This window comes from Carcharodon carcharias, chromosome 9 (genome assembly GCF_017639515.1).
Source record: "Carcharodon carcharias isolate sCarCar2 chromosome 9, sCarCar2.pri, whole genome shotgun sequence".
Classification (NCBI taxonomy): domain Eukaryota; kingdom Metazoa; phylum Chordata; class Chondrichthyes; order Lamniformes; family Lamnidae; genus Carcharodon; species Carcharodon carcharias.
The window spans coordinates 154,541,576-154,560,883 of NC_054475.1; the positions used below are offsets into that span (position 1 = coordinate 154,541,576).

General features: G+C 42.9%; 1 protein-coding gene across 1 annotated transcript in view; it reads left to right on the plus strand.

The window, feature by feature from the left end:
* Window positions 1–19,308, plus strand: part of tmem255a (transmembrane protein 255A) — a 119,901-nt gene that overhangs the window by 29,274 nt on the left and 71,319 nt on the right. Inside the window, exon 4 of the mRNA XM_041195219.1 lies at window positions 8,064–8,153. Coding sequence (XP_041051153.1) covers window positions 8,064–8,153 — 90 coding nt within the window. The remainder of the gene's footprint in view (window positions 1–8,063; window positions 8,154–19,308) is intronic.

Below are 19,308 nucleotides of genomic sequence, written 5' to 3' on the forward strand. Positions count from 1 at the left end.
AATGGGGCATGAATTGCTGCATAGTAACCATCTGAGTGCAACATGAGGGAATAAAGAAACTAGAGAAGACAGACCCAGCAAAACAAAAACACAGAGAAAAAAACACAAAGAACAAGATGAAGGATGAGGTTATGATCTAAAGTTGTTGAGCGCAGAAGGTTGTAGAGTGCCGAGTAGAAAGATGAGGACCTGCTCCTCGAGCTTGCATTGAGCTTCACTGAAACACTAGCAGGCCAAGGACAGAAAGGTTAGCATGGGAGAAAGGTGGAGAATTAAAATGACAAGCAACGGGGAGCTTGGAGTCATGCTTACAGAATGAATGGTGGTGTTCTGCAAAGTGGTCAGCCAGTCTACATTTAGGTTTCAGTGCTGAGGGGACAATATTGTGAACAGCAAATGCCATACACTAGATTGAAAGAGGTGCAAGTAAATCACTGTTTCACTTGGATGGCATGTTTGCAGCCTTGAATTGTGAGAATAGAAGAAGTGAAAGGACAGCTATTGTATCTCCAGCACTTGCGTGGAAAATGCCATAGGGAAAGGAGGGGGTGTTAGGTGTGACAGAGGAGTGGATTAGGGTGTCACGGAGGGAACAGTCCCTTCAGAATGCTGGAAGGGGAGGGCAAGGGAAGATGTGTTCGGTGGTGGCGAAAATGATGGAGATTGATCCATTGAATACAGAGGCTGGTGGTGTGGAAGTGAGGACGAGGGGAACCCTGTCACTTTTTGGGAGGGAGAGAAAAGACTGAGAGCAGAAGAGTGTGAAATGGATTAGACACAGTGGAGAGTTCTGCCAGCATCTGCAGTACCTTTGCTTTTGTACTATTTATAATAATGTTTAATGTTTTTGAAGCCTAATCTCAAAGGATAATAAGTCATTTAAATAAAAGCAAAATACTGCAGATGTCTACTGAAAGAGAAACAGAAAATGCTGGAAAAACTCAGCAGGTCTGACAGCATCTGCGGAAGGAGAAACAGAGTTAACGTTTCGAGTCCATACGACTCTTGATCAGAGCTCAGAAAAATAGCCATACAGACTCAACGTTAACTCTGTTTCTCTCCACAGATGCTGCCAGACCCGCTGAGTTTTTCCAGAATTTTATGTTTTTATTAAGTCATTTAGTTAGGACATGCCAGGGAAAACCAAGTCACACTAACTATGTGATCACCTTACCTAACAGAGGCTACAATGACTGGTTCTGTTTGCAGCCTTCCTCGGCCCGTGCATTTTATTCAACTGACAAAGTCCAATTGGCGCAATGGTGGAACTGTTCAGTCAGCCTCCATCCAGTTCACTATCGTCAGGCAGATCATCCAGTCAGAGACTCAGTTAGTAGCACCAGTTGTGGGAGATGCTGGACTGTCTCTGCTGCGCTCTCCCCAGCCTATGAGGTTTTCAGTCAGCTGTGAGACTTGGCTGTGCTCCTGGCACCCAGGAGAAGTGAGTCTCACTGAAATACAGAGAGAATGCAATCAGATCAGTGTGCTGAAATTCCAAGTTGACCTACTGGCGCACCGATTGACGCCATCATCTCCCCACTGCTGTACATTATCGCGTAGTCAAGACTGAGTCCTCCAGCTGATTGAACTGTTGGTTGATTGAACCACGTCATTCTTCCTAGCTGAACAGATTGGTCTGGGCCATTGTCAGTCCACTGGAAATTATTGAGAGAAATTAGTTCCCATTTGCTCCATCCACATCAAGCTCCTATATTTTGCACACTTATTAAGTAGCTTCTACTTTCTTAAAAATTTACACTGGGCCAGATTTTGCGTGAAAATAATGGTGAGGCTAACAGGGCTCACCATTATTTATGTGCAAATCAAACAGCAACCTCCAGTGGCCACACATGTACAGTTAGATACGGAAATCCAGAAGTTGTTATCTGAGGTGCCCTGCTGTTCAGGAGTTGTGCAAAGACGGTATCTCGCTGTCTGACTTGCCAATCAATTACATTGAACAGCGTGATGTTTCTGCACTGATATCATAGTTACAAACTAAAATACCTTGAAGTAGTTTAGGTATGTACATACGAACGTCCTAATAAGGCCCCCTCGAGCCTGCTCCACCATTCAAGAAGATCATGGCTGATCTGATTGTCACCTCACCTCCCTTTCCTTCCCTATACCCTTTGACTCCCTTGTCAATCAAAAATCTATCTAATTCAGCCTTAAAAATATCTAATGACCCTGCCTCCACCACTCTCTGGGAAAGAGAGTTCCACACGATCCTCTAAGAGAAAACAATTCCCCGCATCCCCATATTACATTGGAAACCCCTTATTTTTAAACTATGTCCCCTAGTTCTAGTCTCTCCCACAAGGGAAAATATCCTTTCAGCATTCACCTTGTCAATTCCCTTCAGAATCGTATATGGTACAATTATATTCCCTCTCATTCTTCTAAACTCCTCCAATGGATACAGGCCCAACCTGTCCAACCTTTCCTCATAAATTAACTCCCTCATCCCAGGAATCAGCCTTAAATTTCCTTTTTTTGGCAGGTTAAGTGTTAGCTACTGCCAAACAACCTTGCTGGCACTGAAAATAGCTTTTACAATTGTGAAGTCTCATTCCTACAGCTTTTAATTATTGTTAGTTTTTTTTTACATTTTCTTTCTGTTTCTTATTGCTCTCTCTTTTAAATCAATCTTTCTTTCTTTCCCTCTCTCACACTTTTGCTTTCTGTACCTGATTTGACATTGAATCCACTCCCTCTAACTTATACTTTATAAGCAGTCAGATTGAAGAATTGTTAAAGTAAATACACAGTTGCTTGCCCTGTTCACATGGGTCACAGATGCTCTGAGGAGGGTGCAGTACTTTTTGGATGTTTAGCTGACTAATTGGTCATTACAAGCCCCATGGAAATTCTATGGGCAAGTACAGTATTAAATGTCTGGTGCTATTTGTTCACAGCTCAAAGGAAAAATCCAGCCAATGTGACACAAAGTTACGTAATTGAACAAGGCTGATGGGCAAGATTTTAACTCGCTCAAAACCCATCCACTTGCACAGCGTTAAAATTGGGCCCAATATGTCTAATAGCACATGGCTCAGGAGCAACAGTGGAAGACTGAGCATGCTGCTTGATAAAAACAAACTTTGGCAATTCCTAAATATTACTGTTATCACACAACCATTGATATTCAAAGAGTCACACAGCTAAAGCTGTGATTTGCAGGTGAATCTACATTTTAACTTATCACATCAAGAGTTGGTTCGAATGGATAGATTCTGCACCTACATTATGCTATGATGTGGGATCATAGTTGTTTGGATTACTACTGGGGACGCCATAAGCACTTCTGCCTTCTATTGCACTGCCACTAATACCTTTTGACAAGCTTCTCAGCAGCAATTCCAACAAGGTAAGACATTTTCAGAAGCATCTATGTATAGATAATTAAGTACTGGGTTTTATTCCATTTGGTGTTCAATGTATCACAACATTAGACCACTCCTAGCCCAGGACACTACTGTGCCTAACTCTTGTTGACAATAAGTAAATGATGCGGAGACTAGGAAAAGCCCCAGCTCCCAATAATGGACCCAGTGTTCAGAGCTTGTTGGTGAGCTACACCATCTGGGCAGTCAAGTGGGCTGCAATCTCCCTGGCTGACTATCTGATTATCATGTCTGGCCCAGAGATTTGCACATATTAACCATTGTCCCCCAGAACAGTCAATGCGCAGCGGATGACTATGATCCTCATAACTTCATTAAATGAAACTTGCACAAGCCAGGCATTCAAGTGAGATCCTGATTGAAGCCATGCAATCCAGTACTTTTGTCAAGCTAGCAAAGTTCTTCAGACCTCTGACAAAACACGTATCTCATCAAGCAGCAAAATAGCATTGAAATAGGACTCATCCTTCCCTCGATCTTCTTAAATCAAGTTTACTTTCATCATCCACGAGGCCTGCTGTCACAGGCCTCTGATGAAGTGGTTGGTATAAGAGAAGGGTAGATACTGAGTCCATGAGACATATAGGGTCAAATCTTCTGGTCCCACCAGCAGGGGGAAGCTTGTCACCGGGGGATCTTAATTTGGCGTTAGGCCAAAAATCAGTTTCCTAATGTCAGGATGAACTTTAGGAATTCTGTTCTCGGGACTTTAAAGGTGGATTAAAAGCGGCCGATGAACAAAGTCAAGAAGTCCTTTTGCATACATTAGCAAGTCATGCATGCTCATTAAAAGGCCACCTCACCAGAATTAAATTCCCCCTCCAAATTAAGGGAAAGGCATTTTGAAGTGGAACTGAAACAGCAGGTTTCATAACATTGAGATCCCAGCAATTCTGGAGCTGCCATTCATTCTGTGCCATTTGACATCTGCGGCTGTTAGAGGCAGGGATGAAGGAAGGGAGAGAGGGAAGTGGATGCCTTGAAGGACATGGCTGGTGGATAGCAGCAAATGCCCGACTCCAAACCTCCATCTTCACAGGTGAATGGTTATGCCTGACAAAGGCTCGTGTAGTTAGCCTTTCTATGTTACCAAGGCAATGGTCTCTCCATAGAGTCTAGAGTCTATTGGAGGCGTGCTGAACAGTGTCAGAGGGGGTTTCTCACACATGGCCCTCATCACCCTGATCAAAGAGCAATGTCTCAATGTACACTCACGTATGACTGGGAGAAAGAGCCATTTCTGGTCCTCTAGGTGGTCCTTCAGCTGGCAGGGGTGGGGAATGTCATGTCTAGATGAAAGCCAAGCATAAGGCTTAGCACTGGCTTGGTTCTGAGATGGAGGCAAACGTGTAAATAATATGCTCACTATGTTTATTACTTAAATTCATTCACAGATCCACTTAGGCCTGGATGATGCAGGCTCAAGGCAACCCTGCCTTTCTGCTGCCTCTCATCCAGATGAGGGGAAGGAGGGCCCTTCACAGGTTGGCACAGGGCCAGGAGGAGTGACAGCCTGAGCAGTAAGAGGCAACAAGGCCTCAAGAAGGTCAGGATGCTGGTGAACAGGGTCCACTGCAAAGGCGAGCAATGGCCCAGTATATCACAGGCGGTGCAGTTATCTACAAATGAGTGAAAGGCAATGCCAGAGGTGCCTTATATGTCCCAGAATGTGATTGCACACATCTGTCAGCTTCTTCATTATGACCTGTGGCTGAAAGGACTCGGAGGGAATCCCATGCCAGTGGCAAAGACGGTTACCGCTTCCTTAAACTTCTTTGCCAGTGGCTCCTTCCAGGGCTCCATCGGGGACTTGTGTGACATGTCCCAGTCAGCGACACACACAAGTGCACCCGGGAGGTGACAGATGCCTTTTTCAGGAGAGCGCACCAATTTGTCAAATTGTTTCTGGATCCCGAAAGCCAGGGTTGCAAGATCATTGGGGTTTGCAGCAATCGCATGTTTCCCACTAGTGCAGGGTGCCATTGACTGCACAAAAATGGCCCTGAGAGCTCTCTGGCAATAGCCAGTCATGTTCCTCAATTCCTTTGGGATTCCACTCTTTGAACATGCAGCTCATATATCACAGAAGGCAACTCGTGCATGTTTGTGCTCAGTTCCCACAGAGCTCTCACGATGCCTATGTTCTGACCCACTCCCAGGTGCCACAGGTTTTTGAAGGACCTCTGCGATTGCTCCCAAGGGGGGCAAACCTGGCAGAGAGCTCCTTCAGGCAGAATCAGAGAGATGGGTCTACAGGGAGGAGCAGTGTGAGAACACCATTTGGGCCCTTAAGATTGTTCCTCCATGCAGATTGATCAAAGGAGATTGTGTTCCTGTGTCACCCACCACCTCCCCCAGATCGCCATTTGTCCATAGTAAACTGACATCCCTTGACATCTTCATCATGCCAATTCATATGACATCAATAAACCAATTGAAGCTTTGATATTTTTGATTTAGGAACCTTATTTCTTGCTCCAGATCTCTCGTGGATCTGGATTAAAACTTTTCACTGCCAGTTACACCTCAGCTCATGAAATGCTGCATTTCTCAATTGTAAATGCAGTGCTTTCACAATGCGAATGTAACTAACTTCTTTTGAACATTTGCACTAATCTGTGCAGAGTAAGGTATGAAATCGAGGACTGGATTTTCTCCAAGATTCAAACATAACCTAATGGATGTAAAGAGACTGTGTAAGTGGTGGACTGGAGATCTCCATTTGGACACTGTGGCAATAGTTCAGCCATTAGGTTTCACTTGAAGGTCAGTTAATAATAGTATAAATTATGTAACCTCATCTCAATCGCATTTTTTGCACTAGGCTAATTTTACAAAAGCAAAATACTGCAGATGCTGGAAATCTGAAATATAAGCAGAAAATGCTGGAAATACTCAGCAGATCTGGCAGCATCCTTGGAGAGAAAAACAGAGTTAATATTTTGGATCAATGACTTTTCATTAGAACTCTTCCCACTTCTACTCTTTGCGGCCTAGAAACCCAATGATTCGTACAGCCATATTTACATCGAAGGTTTAGGATCACTGGTCAGTATCTGATGAAATGAAGCATTACTAATTACTACAAGTCGCAACTAAAGACTTTATTACTGAAAAAAGATCGTCAGTCAGGCTCGCAATGTGGCCCATTTGTGTGTATTAGAAGCTACATATATTAATACACAGGGCCCTGTTCTTTGTAGACAGAAAGAACACGTACACACATTGCACCTGTTTCAGCTAAACAAAATAAGTGACAGCTATTTGCTGGCTCATTGCCCAGGTCAATATCTTGACCAATCAGAGTCAAACTACCTGGTTTAAACTTCAAACAATGCCTGGCAGTTAACTGCCAGTCACCATCAACTGGTGTATTCTCCATGGCAAAGCCTCAGTCAATCAGAGTACACTTGCCAACCAATCAACACTCTCTTCTCATACAGTATAAGTTGTTGTTTCCCCTGACATTGGCATTTTCTTGCAAATTGTTCAGATGAGTGCAAAATGAAAAGCTTTAACAAAAAAAGTCTCTTTTTTCAGCAATAATCAAGTTTTGTACAACCAGAGACTTTATATTCATGACAATACAATACTCTTGAGTCAAATGTAGCTGTCACTATATCTGTTTTCTATGCTGTTGTTTGGATGTCTGACAATCTGTTCATCCAGATTTCTGATTCAATTCTGATGGTCGTTTAACATGTAACTTAACCTGTCCTGACCATGATAATAACAAATGCAAGTAATCTGTTCGCAGGCTGATACCATGTTTTGAACTTGTATTAAACATTGGAATGGGCTAATTTTGTGGATAAAAATGAGATATTTGATGTATTTCTGATCCAAACCACATTGCAACACTCTGTCATACAAGAAAATGCTTAGTTTTCTAGTGCTTAGAAATAATCATTAATTTAAAGAGTACAGTTTTTTACTCTTAAACTGTTGTAAACTTGTGTAATGATTTCCCATAACTCTTGCAAGAATCTGTCTGAAAGTTTATTGTAAGGAAAACTTTGCAGGGTTGTGTAGAAGGAGTAGAACGAATTGGAGAACTATTTTTCAAAGATCTGGTATAGGCATAATGGGCTGAATAGCCCCCTTTTTGTATGGAATGACTCTACATTGCTATAACTTAACTGAAGCTATGACAGCATCTTTGCAAAATGCAAACCATGCATCACTGACTTAGTAAAGCTGATTTCCTGAATGGAAGGTCTTTGTGGGGTGTCAGACACACTAATTGGGAAATCCTGGGTGCTTTAAATACAATTATTGGATGGAAATGTCAGGATCACTTATACCATTTCCTAATTCATGTGATTCCGGTGTGAAGGCTCTCTACCAGGATCAAGCATTCAGAAAATTGGACCTGTGCATTTTCCGTCTGTGCACAAAGTTATGGATGGTGTTCATTGAAATGCATACAACATCTAAGCTCACCTGCCAGCAATGTACATGTTCTCTTTCTTTTAGTCTAATTTCTCAAATGGTTAATTATTTTTTGGTTTAATCAAGCACTTCGATTAGTTCTGCAATCCATTTCGTCACGTGTCTCTCAAAACAAAGCAGAAATTCAAAAATTGCCTTTACAGTTTGAATACTCTTCACAGCCTGTGTTTTCTTTTGTATTAAATGTACATTCTGTTTCTTTAGCTGGTGGCATCGATCGTGTTCATCAGTTTTGGTGTAGTGGCGTCTTTCTGTTGTGCCATTGTTGATGGTGTATTTGCTGCCAGACACATTGTGAGTATAATTCCCTTCTATCAATGCTGTTTTGCCAAAGATGTTCAGTGTTTCTTTTCATATGACCTCATGTATTAAGATACTTGGAAACAATCTTTGGCTTCTGGTGAATTTTAGGCACTTAGCAGCCATAGGGCAACCTCCAGAAAAATAATTTCCATTTGCATTTTGGAACTGGGGTGGTACTTGAGAGAGTCTGGTCCCAGGAACCTGTGGTCCATGCTGTAGTTCTGCCAAGTAATTAAGAAATGAGCTGGAGATAAATGCTGGAAATCAAGAACTCCAAGGTAAATTCTCTCAGGTTGAATCATGCCTTTTGCATATTCACAATTTTATTTGTGAGTCCTACCAGATTCTGGTTTCATAGATCTATTGTGCAGACACATATAGTTTTCAATTATTTTGTCTAAATAAACTCATTATCTGAATAGTTTGTATTCCTAGCATACAGGAGATCATTTCACTCGTACCCTGCCCGATAATCACACACCTGCTAAGTGGCTCCAGTATAAAGACCAGATCTTTCTTTGCAACTTACAATATACCATTAATACAGTTGTAGGAATGTCAGTTGCAAACAACTCACTGGAGCGCTATGTTTTAGAATATTAGGCTATTCATTGGGCACAAAGCATCTTGGGCTGAGAGGAAAGGAAAAGCTGAATGCTGTTGGTCAATCTCTATGTTCCATTGGACAGTATTCATGAGGAAGTTCACAGTTCAGGTATTCCTTTTTGTATAGAATTTCATAGAAATGACAACAATATTGCAGGCCATTCATCCCAACCAGTCTGTGTTTGCTGTTTATCTCCCATACAAGCAGCACATTGCAGCATAATCCCATGTGCCAGCTCTGTTCCCATTTCCCTTTACTCCCTATCTAAAGTTCCCATGGTCTCTGCTCCAATTTCTCACTATGGTAGTGCCTCACAACCCTACGAATAAACAGAGTTTTCTCCTTTTTAGTGTCCTAATAATTCAATCTTCTGTCTTTTGTTCCTTCAGTCTAGACCCCTTCAGTCTCTGTAAAGTTGGTTTCTATCTATTCTGGTCCCTCCCTCACACTTCATCATTTTAAATTCTATCAAGTTGACCCATAATCTGTTTCGTGTTATGGAAGAAATGACCCCAGTATTTGAATCTTCATATTTTGCTGTTCCTCATGGCAGGTAGCTATTGAATCTGGACTGTACCTGCTCTATTACCTCAACATCCTTCCTATACAGCACTCTGACTGTGGTCTTGGTAAAGTTTTTTGTTGAGATTCACCATTATATCTGTACTTTAATATTTTAAACTTCTTGCAATTTGACCAGTGTTCCTTTTAGGCATTTTCATGGCCCTAGCAATTTAAGGTACTATTTTTAGTATTTTGTGAATATGAACCCCCAACTCCTTTTCCTCTTGCACATCACCCAGCTTCCTCCCATTCAAAGTACAATACTTTTATTCTTTTTTTTACCAAAATGTACCAACTGCCATCTATTGACAGATTCCCTCATAACTTTATATTTCTCAAATAAGTCTCTCCTCAGCCTCCTCTGTTCTGCTTGAAAACCAGCCTAGGCTATCTAATCTTTCCTCTTGGCTAAAATTTTTCTTTCCTGGCAACATCTTTGTAACTCTCTCTGTACCCTCTCATACAATCATCTCTTTCCTGTAACACACATAGAACTGTATTCAGTATTCTAGATGTGGCCTAGCTAGTTTTATAGAGTTCTAGTATAACTGTATGCTATTAGATTCCATGCTTCCTCCAATAAAGGAAATTATTCTGTTTGCCTTCTTAAGCACTGCATCTACCTGTCCTACTACCTTCAGGAATTTGTGGACATGTGCTCCGATGTCCCTGTGTTCTATACTTCTCAGTATCCTATCATTTATTGGGTATTCCCTTGCCTTGATTACCCTTCCCATTTAATTACCTCGCACTTCTCCGGGTGGAATTCCATTTGCCAGTTTTCTGCCCACCTGACCAGTCCATTGATACCTTCCTGCAGTCCACAGCTTTCCTCCTCATTATCAACCACACAGCCAATTTTTGAGTTATCTGCAAACTTGTTAATTGTGCCTCCTACATTGAAATCTCAATCATTAATATGTGCCACAAAATGCAAGTGGCCGAGTACTGAGCCCTGCAGAACTCCACTGGAAACAGCCTTCCACTCACAAAAACGTCTATCGACCATTACACCTTGTTTTCTGCTAATGAGTAAATTTTGGATCTAACTTGCCACTTTCCCTTGGATTACTTTTCTGACCAGTGTGTCATATGAGACTTTGTCAAAAGCCTTGGTGAAATCCATGGAGATTATATCAAATGTGCTATTCTCATCGATCTTCCTTGTTACTTCCTCAAAACATCAATCTAGTCAGACATGACCTTCCCTTAATAAATCCATACTATCCTTGATTAATCAATGTCTTTCTGAATGATGAGTAATAATGTCCCTCAGAATTTTTTCTGATAATTTGCCTGCCACCAAATTTTGACTGACTGGCCTGCAATAACTCGGTCTCCCTTTTAAAATAAGTGTACGATGTTAGCAGTCCTCCAGTCCTCTGGCATCATGCCTGTAACCAGAGAGGATTGGAAAATAATGGTCAGAGGCTGCACCATTTTCTCCCATCCTTGGAAGCCTGGGGTATATTTCATCTTAACTCAGCAATTAATCTACCTTCAAAGATGCTAAGTCTCTTAATGTTTCCTCCATCATCATGTTTATCCCATCCAATATTTCACACTCCTGCTTTAACCATGATGTCTGCATTGTTCCCTTCTTCATGATGAATGCTAAGTATTCATTCAGAACCATTGCCTTTGTCTTCCATCTGGCACGCAGGTCACCTTTTTGGTCATTAGCAGGCTTAATAGGAACATAGGAGTAGGAGTAGGCCACTCAGCCCATTGAGCCCGCTCCACCATTTAATACGATCATGGCTGATCATTCACTTCAATGCCTTTTTCCCCACAATATCCCCATATCCCTTTATGTCATTGGTATTTAGAAATCTGTCAATCTCTACTTTAAACATACTCAAGGACTGAGCTTCCAAAGCCCTCTCGGGTAGAGAATTCCAAAGATTCACAGCCCCCTAAGTAAAAATAAAGTTCTCCTCATCTCGGTCCTAAGTGGCTTCCCCCATATTTTGAAATTTGAGTCCCTTGATCCTAGATTCCCCAACTAGGGAAACATCTTATTCTGCATCTACCCTGTCATCTTTGTTAGTTATCCTCTTGCTTTTCATTTATTTATATAACATCTCTGGATTTTCCTTGATTTTTATTTGCCCATACCTGCCCATATCCTTGCCTTGCTTTCCTAATTTCCGTTTTTAGTTTCGCCCATGCACTTTCTGTGGTCTTGTAGTCTTTCTGCAGTATCTGACATAAGCTTTCTATTTTTGCTTCATTCAATCCTGCATATTCCTCGACATTCAAGGGGCTCTAGGTTTTGGTGCCCCACTTTTTTTTTCTTATTTACTCTGAACCCTCTTTACCTCCTCCTTGAATGCCTCCCACTGCTCTTGACGCTGATTTGCCTTTAACTACAGTAGCTGATTCCAGTCCACCTTTGCTAAATGACATCACAGCTCAGTAAAATTGAAGACATATTGGAAACACTGGGTATGCAAGGTGGTGTCATCAAAACAGATGCGACGGGGAAACTGGAATAGAGTCCATGCAGAAAGCGGAGTGGGAGGAACTGAAATGAAGGTAGCTCTGGGTGTCTGTGGGCTTAAAGTCTCTGTTGGCTGACAGCCTATCCCTGGAAATGGGATGGAGAGGTTGAGGAAGGGAAGAGAAGCATTGCAGATGAAGGTGAAAGGAGTGAGATTGAGGTAAGAATTGGAAGCAAAGCTAATGAAATTTTTCAGTGAGGGGTGAGAGCAGGACGCAGCACCAATATCAGCAATGTACTGACAAAATGGGAGAGGGGTGGGACCTGAGTAGGCCTGGGACAAAGAATCTGATAAAAAGACAGTCATAGCTAAGACTCTTATGGGTTCCCATAGAACACCTTTTATTTGGAGGAAGTGAAGGGCGAATGAGGTGTAAAGGGACTGGTGTCTGTGATGAAAAGGAAACAGGCAGGGCCAAGAAACTATGAACTATTAAAGTGGCAGAGAATGTCAGAAGAGTCGAGGATGTTGGCTGGGGAGGAAGAAAGAATTGAGGTAGGAAGAAGTGTGGTTCATTGGGGTAATAACAGGTTTAAATGATGTGTCTACCTTGGTGGTCTTGTTTGTGGATCTTGGGAAGAAGGTAGAGGTGGACTTGTTTGGGTTCAGGGATTATAAGGTTCAAGGAGATGGAAGGGAGGTGCCCAGAGGAGGGGAGGTCAGTGACAGTCTGGGTTTTATGTTCGATTGTTTTTTCAATTATTCATTTATGGGATGTGGGCTTTGCCAGCTGCACCAGCATTTATTACCCATCCGTAGTTGCCCTTGAGAAGATGGTGGTGAGCTGTCTTCTTGAACCGCTGCAGTCCATGTGGTGTAGATACACCCACAGTGCTGTTAGGAAGGGAGTTCCAGGGTTTTGACCCCAGCGACAGTGAAGGAATGGTGATATATTTCCAAGTCAGGATGGTGAGTGACTTGGAGGGGAACTTGCAGGTGGTGGTGTTCCCACCTATCTGCTGCACTTATCCTTCTAGATGGTAGTGGTTGTGGGTTTGGAAGTTGCTGTCTAAGGAGCCTTGGTGAATTCCTGCAGTGCATCTTTTAGATGGTACACACTGCTGCTACTGTGCGTCGGTGGTGGAGGTAGTGAATGTTTGTGGATGGGGTGCCAATCAAATGGGCTGCTTTACCCTGGACGGTGCCAAGCTTCTTGAGTGTTGTGGGAGCTGCACTCATCCAGGCAAGTAGTGAGTATTCCATCACATTCCTGACTTTTGCCTTATAGATGGTGGACAGGCTTTGGGGATTCAGGAGGTGAGTTACTCATCACATGATTCTTAGCCTCTGACCTGCTCTTGTAGCCACAGTATTTATATAACTAGTCCAGTTCAGTTTCTGGTCTGTGTTAACGCCAAGGATGTTGATAGCGGGGGATTCAGTGATGGTAATGCCATTGAACATCAAGGGATGATGATTAGATTCTCTCTTGTTGGAGATGGCCATTGTCTGACACTTGTGTGGCGCAAATGTTACTTGCTGCTTGTCAGCCCAAACCTGGATATTGTCCAGGTCTTGCTGCATTTGGACATGGACTGCTTCAGTATCTGAGGAGTCGCGAATGGTGCTGAACAGTGTGCAATCATCAGTGAACATCCCCACTTCTAACCTTATGATGGAAGGAAGGTTACTGATGAAGCAGCTGAAGATGGTGGGCCTAGGACACAGCCCTGAGGAACTCCTGCAGTGATGTCCTGGAGCTGAGATGACTGACCTCCAACAACCACAACCATCTTCCTTTGTGCTAGGTATGACTCCAACCAGAGGAAAGTTCTACCCATTGACTCCAGCTTTGCTAGGGCTCCTTGATGCCACACTCAGTCAAATGTGGCCTTGATGTCAAAGGCAGTCATTCACATCTTACCTCGGGAGTTCAGCTCTTTTGTCCATGTTTGAACCAAGGCTGTAATGAGGTTAGAAGCTGAGTGGCCCTAGCAGAACCCAAATTGGGCATCATGAGCAGGTTATTGCTAAGCAAGTGCTACTTGATAGCACTGTTGATGAACCCTTCCGTTACTTTACTGATGATTGAGAGCAGACCGATGGGCTGGTAATTGGCCGGGTTGGATTTGTCCTGCTTTTTGTGTACAGGACATACCTGGGCAATTTTCCACATATCTGGGTAGATGCCAGTGTTGTACCTGTACTGAAACAACTTGGCTAGGGGCGCGGGCAGTTCTGGAGCACAAGTCTAAAGTACTACTGCCGGAATATTGTCAGGGCCCATAGCCTTTGCATTATCCAGTGCCTTCAGCCGTTTCTTGATATCACATATAGTGAATCGAATTGGCTGAAGACTGGCATCTGTGATGCTGGGGATCTCTGAAGGAGGCTGAGATGGATCATCCACTCGGCACTTCTGGCTGAAGATTACAGCAAGTACTTAAGCCTTATCTTTTGCACTGATGTGCTGGGCTCCCCCATTATTGAGGATGGGGATATTTGTGGAGCCTCCTCCTCCAGTGAGTTGTTTAATTGTCCACCACCATTCACGACTGGATGTGGCAGGACTGCAGAGCTTAGATCTGACCCATTGATTGTGGGATCGCTTAACTCTGTCTGTCACTTGCTGCTTATGCGGTTTGGCATGCATGTGGTCCAGTGTTATAGCTTCACCAGGTTGACATCTCATTTTTAGGTATACCTTGTGCTGCTCCTGGCCTCCTGCACTCTTCACTGAACCAGGGTTGATCCCCTGGCTTGATGGTAATGGTAGAGTGTCTCTCTGTCTTTCTCTCTCTCTCTCTCTGTCTAATGGTAAGAGTGGGGGATACGCCAGGCCATGAGGTTACAGATTGTGCCTGAGTACAATTCTGCTGCTGCTGATGGCCCACAGCGCCTCATGGATGCCCAGTCTTGAGTTGCTAGATCTGTTCGAAATCTTTCCCAGTTACCACAGTGGTAGTGCCACATCACATTGAGGATACACTCCATTGCGTTAAGGTGGGACTCTGCAGTGATCACTCCGTCTGATACTGTCATGGACAGATGCATCTGCGGCAGGCATGTTGGTGAGGATGAGGTCAAGTATGTTTTTCCCTCTTGTTTGTTCCCTCACCACCTGCCGCAGACCCAGTCTAACAGTTATGTCCTTTAGGACTCAGCCAGCTCAGTCAGTAGTAGTGCTACTAAGCCAGTCTTAGTGATGGACGTGGAACTCTCACACCCAGAGTACATTCTGTGCCCTTTCCACCCTCAGTGCTTCCTCCAAGTGGTGTTCAACATGGAGGAGCACTTATTCATCAGCTGAGGGAGGGCTGGGGGATGGTAGGTGGTTTCCTTGCCCATGTTTGACCTCATGCCATGAGACTTGATGGGATCCAGAGTCAATGTTGAGAACTCCTAGGGCAACTCCCTCCCAACTGTGCTGCCCCTTTTGCTGGGTCTGACCTGCCGGTGGGATAGAACATAACCAGGGATGGTGATGTCTGGGATATTATCTGTAATGTGTGATTCCGTGAGAATAACTATGAAAGCTGTCGGTGAGACAGCTCTCCCAATTTTGGCACTAGCCTCCAGATGTTAGTAAGGAGGACAGGGCTGACTTTGCTGTTGTCGTTTCCAGTGCCTAAGTCAATGTCAGGTGGTCCATCCGGATTCATTCCTTTTTGTGACTTTGTAGTGGCTTGATGCAACTGAGTTGCTTGCTAGGCCATTTCAGATAGCATTTCAGAGTCAACCACATTGCTGTGGGGTCACATGTAGGCCAGACCAGGTAAGGACAGCAGATTTCCCTAAAGGACATTAGTGAACCAAATGTGTCTTTACAACAATCGTTTCATGGTCATCATTAGCCTTTTAATTCCAGATTTTTATTGAATTCAAATTCCGTCATCTGCCATGGCAGGTTTGGAACCTGGGTCCCCAGAGCATTACCCTGGGTCTCTGGATTACTAGTGATTAATAGTTAATATTACTAGTCTAGCAACAATATCACTGCCATCAGACCACTGGTCTGACAGAGGCAGCTGAGAATTAGCATTCAGCCTCAGCAAGGTAGTGGTTTGTTCACCAAACAACAGCAGAGTTATAATAATAATGCTTATTTTGTTTCAAACGTTTCAGTCTTCTTGGTTTTTAAAATTAATAAGCTGACTTTGCATCTTCGGAAGTTTCTGCTAGGACCAGATCTAATTTGTCCTGGTTGAAGAGTTAGCTCATGGGTGTTTGTTGTGCCTTACATAAAGATATTAATTTATGTTTGTACAATTCCTTCCAACCTGGCTAATGTTCCAATTGCTTGAAATCTGTACTTTATGATCTCAGCTGAACTGGACAACTACTGAACAAGTCAGATCCCAGGGTGGAACCCGGCTTGATAGATCCTAACTTTTATTTTTGTTTAGAAACCTGGAGAGAGGCTACTGAACAGAGTCACAAGAGTTAACTGATGAACTTTTAACAAAAGAATTTTCACAAAAGAAAAACATTTATTAGACAAGAAAAGATGAGTTATATTACAATATTCCTTCACCCACCATTACACCTTTACAAATAGATACAGATTCATAAGGATAACATAAGTTACAAGATATCTTATACTCTCATATTCACAGTGAGTACACAGTCCAAGTAAACCAATAGGTTACCTGTGGTCAGGCAAGCCACTCTCTGAAACCAAGTAACAGATGACACCCTAAACAGATTGTATGGACTCTCTTCAACTCCCCCCAGATGCTTGTTACAGCATGAGTCAACCAGACTCACTGAAGAAGGGTCATATGAACTTGAAATGTTAACTCTGTTTCTGTCTCTGCAGATGCTGCTAGTCCTGCTGAGTTTTTCCAGCATTTTCTGTTTTTGTTTCAGATTTCCAGCATCCGCAGTATTTTGCTTTTATCACTGAACTCCATCTTGCACACGAAGGTTTCCAATCTCCACTGTTGAAGAACCCACTTTGGAACCTTCATCCAAATGATGCTTTCTCTTGGATGCCTTCCACAAAAGTCCACCTCAAACTCTCCTTCCAATGTTCCTCTCCCTGGATCGCCATGTGCATTCAAGCATTGCCTTCCACGCATTCTCTCTCAGATACTCAGCTATGCCAACAGAACACCACTGCTTCACATGCCCATAGTAAGGAGTCACCAACCTTTGGCTGTCTCCTCTGATCTTCTGGCTTCTTGCAAGCTCATTTTGCCTTGAATCTGCTTCCTGCAGCTTTCTTTCTCTAAATTTGGAGCCTTCCTCTCTGCTCCTTGCTTTCACTTCTGAACAGAATCTTGTTCCAGATTCCTGTTTTTGTCCTTTGACTTAAGTTAAAGGTCTTCTTTGGGACCTTGCTCCTTTTCCTTTAGACCTGCTCCCTGCAGCTCCCTCTCCCAGTAGACTACTGACAACTTGTTATCTCTCTTGAGACCCAGAACTCACTCGACATTATTACTTTAACTTTAGAGAAACTTGTCTGAGATACTCACATTTATTTTTCATACTGCTAGTATGTCCAGCTAGAGAGAGACTTAAACTGTTTACTTCACCAGCTGAACTCAAAAACTGCTGTTCTGTTTCTCCCTGTGTCTGTGGGCCCCCTGTTGCTAGGCAACAGCCCAGTTTTTCTAGCTCGAGTCATAAAACCGCATTAAAAATACAGGTATACACACAAATCCACAGACTTGCATTGGTTTAAAGTGAAACTAACACTCAGGTTTCACCCTCTTAACCCACAAATAAAACATATAACTTACTTAAACTTAAAGCTAAAACTCATTCCTAACATCCACAAGTACAAATATAACTTATTTAAACTGTCTCCCATTCCTGACAACTTGAAATTAAATTATTATCATGTTTTGCCTGACTGTCTGTAACTGTTCAACAGCACACAGAGAAATTTGAGATCCATTATGATTATAGCTGCAGTCCAATGGTCTGAGGCATTAGTAACTACAGTCCAGTGCCTTTCTATTATGTATTTATGGAGTTGCAAGGAAATAGTTAATCCGACTGTCTGAAGTCTGCTACTGTTTTCTTTTTGTTTGCACTAACAGTGACCATCAGCTTTGCCTGCTAAGTGTTGACTATAAGTCAATTTCAGATGTGATGACCACTAAACCTTTGAGTTAATACTGACTCTAAAGCAATGGTGAGGTTGGACAAACCTAATTAAAATACATACCCGTTACTATGTACAAGCAGAAAAGCTTCTTCTGTTCATTCATTGGGAGGCCTTTGAAGCCTTGAAGATGAGCACCTACCTAAAAAAGAAAACTGGGGTGCTGTACCAGCCCTTTTAAAAAGAACTTGTTAAAACTGATGTTTTAATAAGGGTCAAGTTCAATAAAATTATAGAGATGTATTAGGCAATGCAGAAACGTATGGCTTATCATTTAGAAGAAGTGGAAAAGGTATTTCTAAAAAGGCTATTGGAACAGATACTTCATAATTCGTTCAAGTTCGGACCAACCTGTAGAACCGAGCTCAGCAGTTCACCACATTCCACTTCTCTGGCTGAAGCTTGCAAGGTTTGGTTTTAAGTGCTGTTGTTAAGTGTAGTGTAATTATTATGTACTTAATAAGTCTGAGACATCTGTCATGTAATATTGCAAACCTTATTACTTCAAGGTGTTAGGAAATAGAGACAGTTTAACTATATTTGCATTTGTGGGAGTTAGGAATGAGTTTTAGCTTTAAAGTTTAAGTTTGATTTGTATTTTTGTATGTGTGTTAAGAAAAGGCCAAGTTGAGTTTAAGTTTCATCTTAAAAGGTGCCTGTATTTCTAATAAGTTTTACGACTCTGAGAAGTTAAGCAAACATGAGTAGAAAAGGAAACTATGCTGTTGTCTAGCAACAGGGGTTCAGAGAAGGAGGGAGGCAGGCACGTACGCAGGCACACACGCACGCACACAGGCATGCACGCAGGCACGCACACGCACGTAGGCACACGCACGTAGGCACGCACACACGCATGCAAACACGCAGGCACGCACACATGCACGCAGGCACACGCAGGCGCACACAGGCACGCACACACGCACGCACACACGCACGCGCGCAGGCACGCACGCAGGCACACACACCAGCAGTTTTGAGTTCAGTTGGGAGCAGCTGCCAAGCATTAGCAACTTAGAAGGCTCAACCAGTTCCAAAGTTGTTTGAAAGCAGCTCCCAGAGAGAGAGACAGGAGCAAAGCAAGTCCCAAGCTAAAGAAGAAAATCTCCAAATCCAATGTTTTGGATTGGAGGAGAGTGGATTTTAGTAAAATAAGGCAGGATCTAGCCAAGGTAAACTGGGAGCAGCTACTTGTGGGGAAATCTACAGAGGAGCAGTGGGGGGTGTTCAAAAAGGAAATGGGGAGATACAGGCTCAACATGTGCCCTCTAGGGTGATAGGAAGGAGTGACAAGCCCAGAGAACTGTGGATGACGAGAGATATTCAGGTTACGATGAAAAGGAAAAGAGAGGCTTTTAGCAGGTACAAGGGAAGCATTAGTGGAGTACAGAAAGTGCTGGATGGAACTTAAGAGAGCAATTA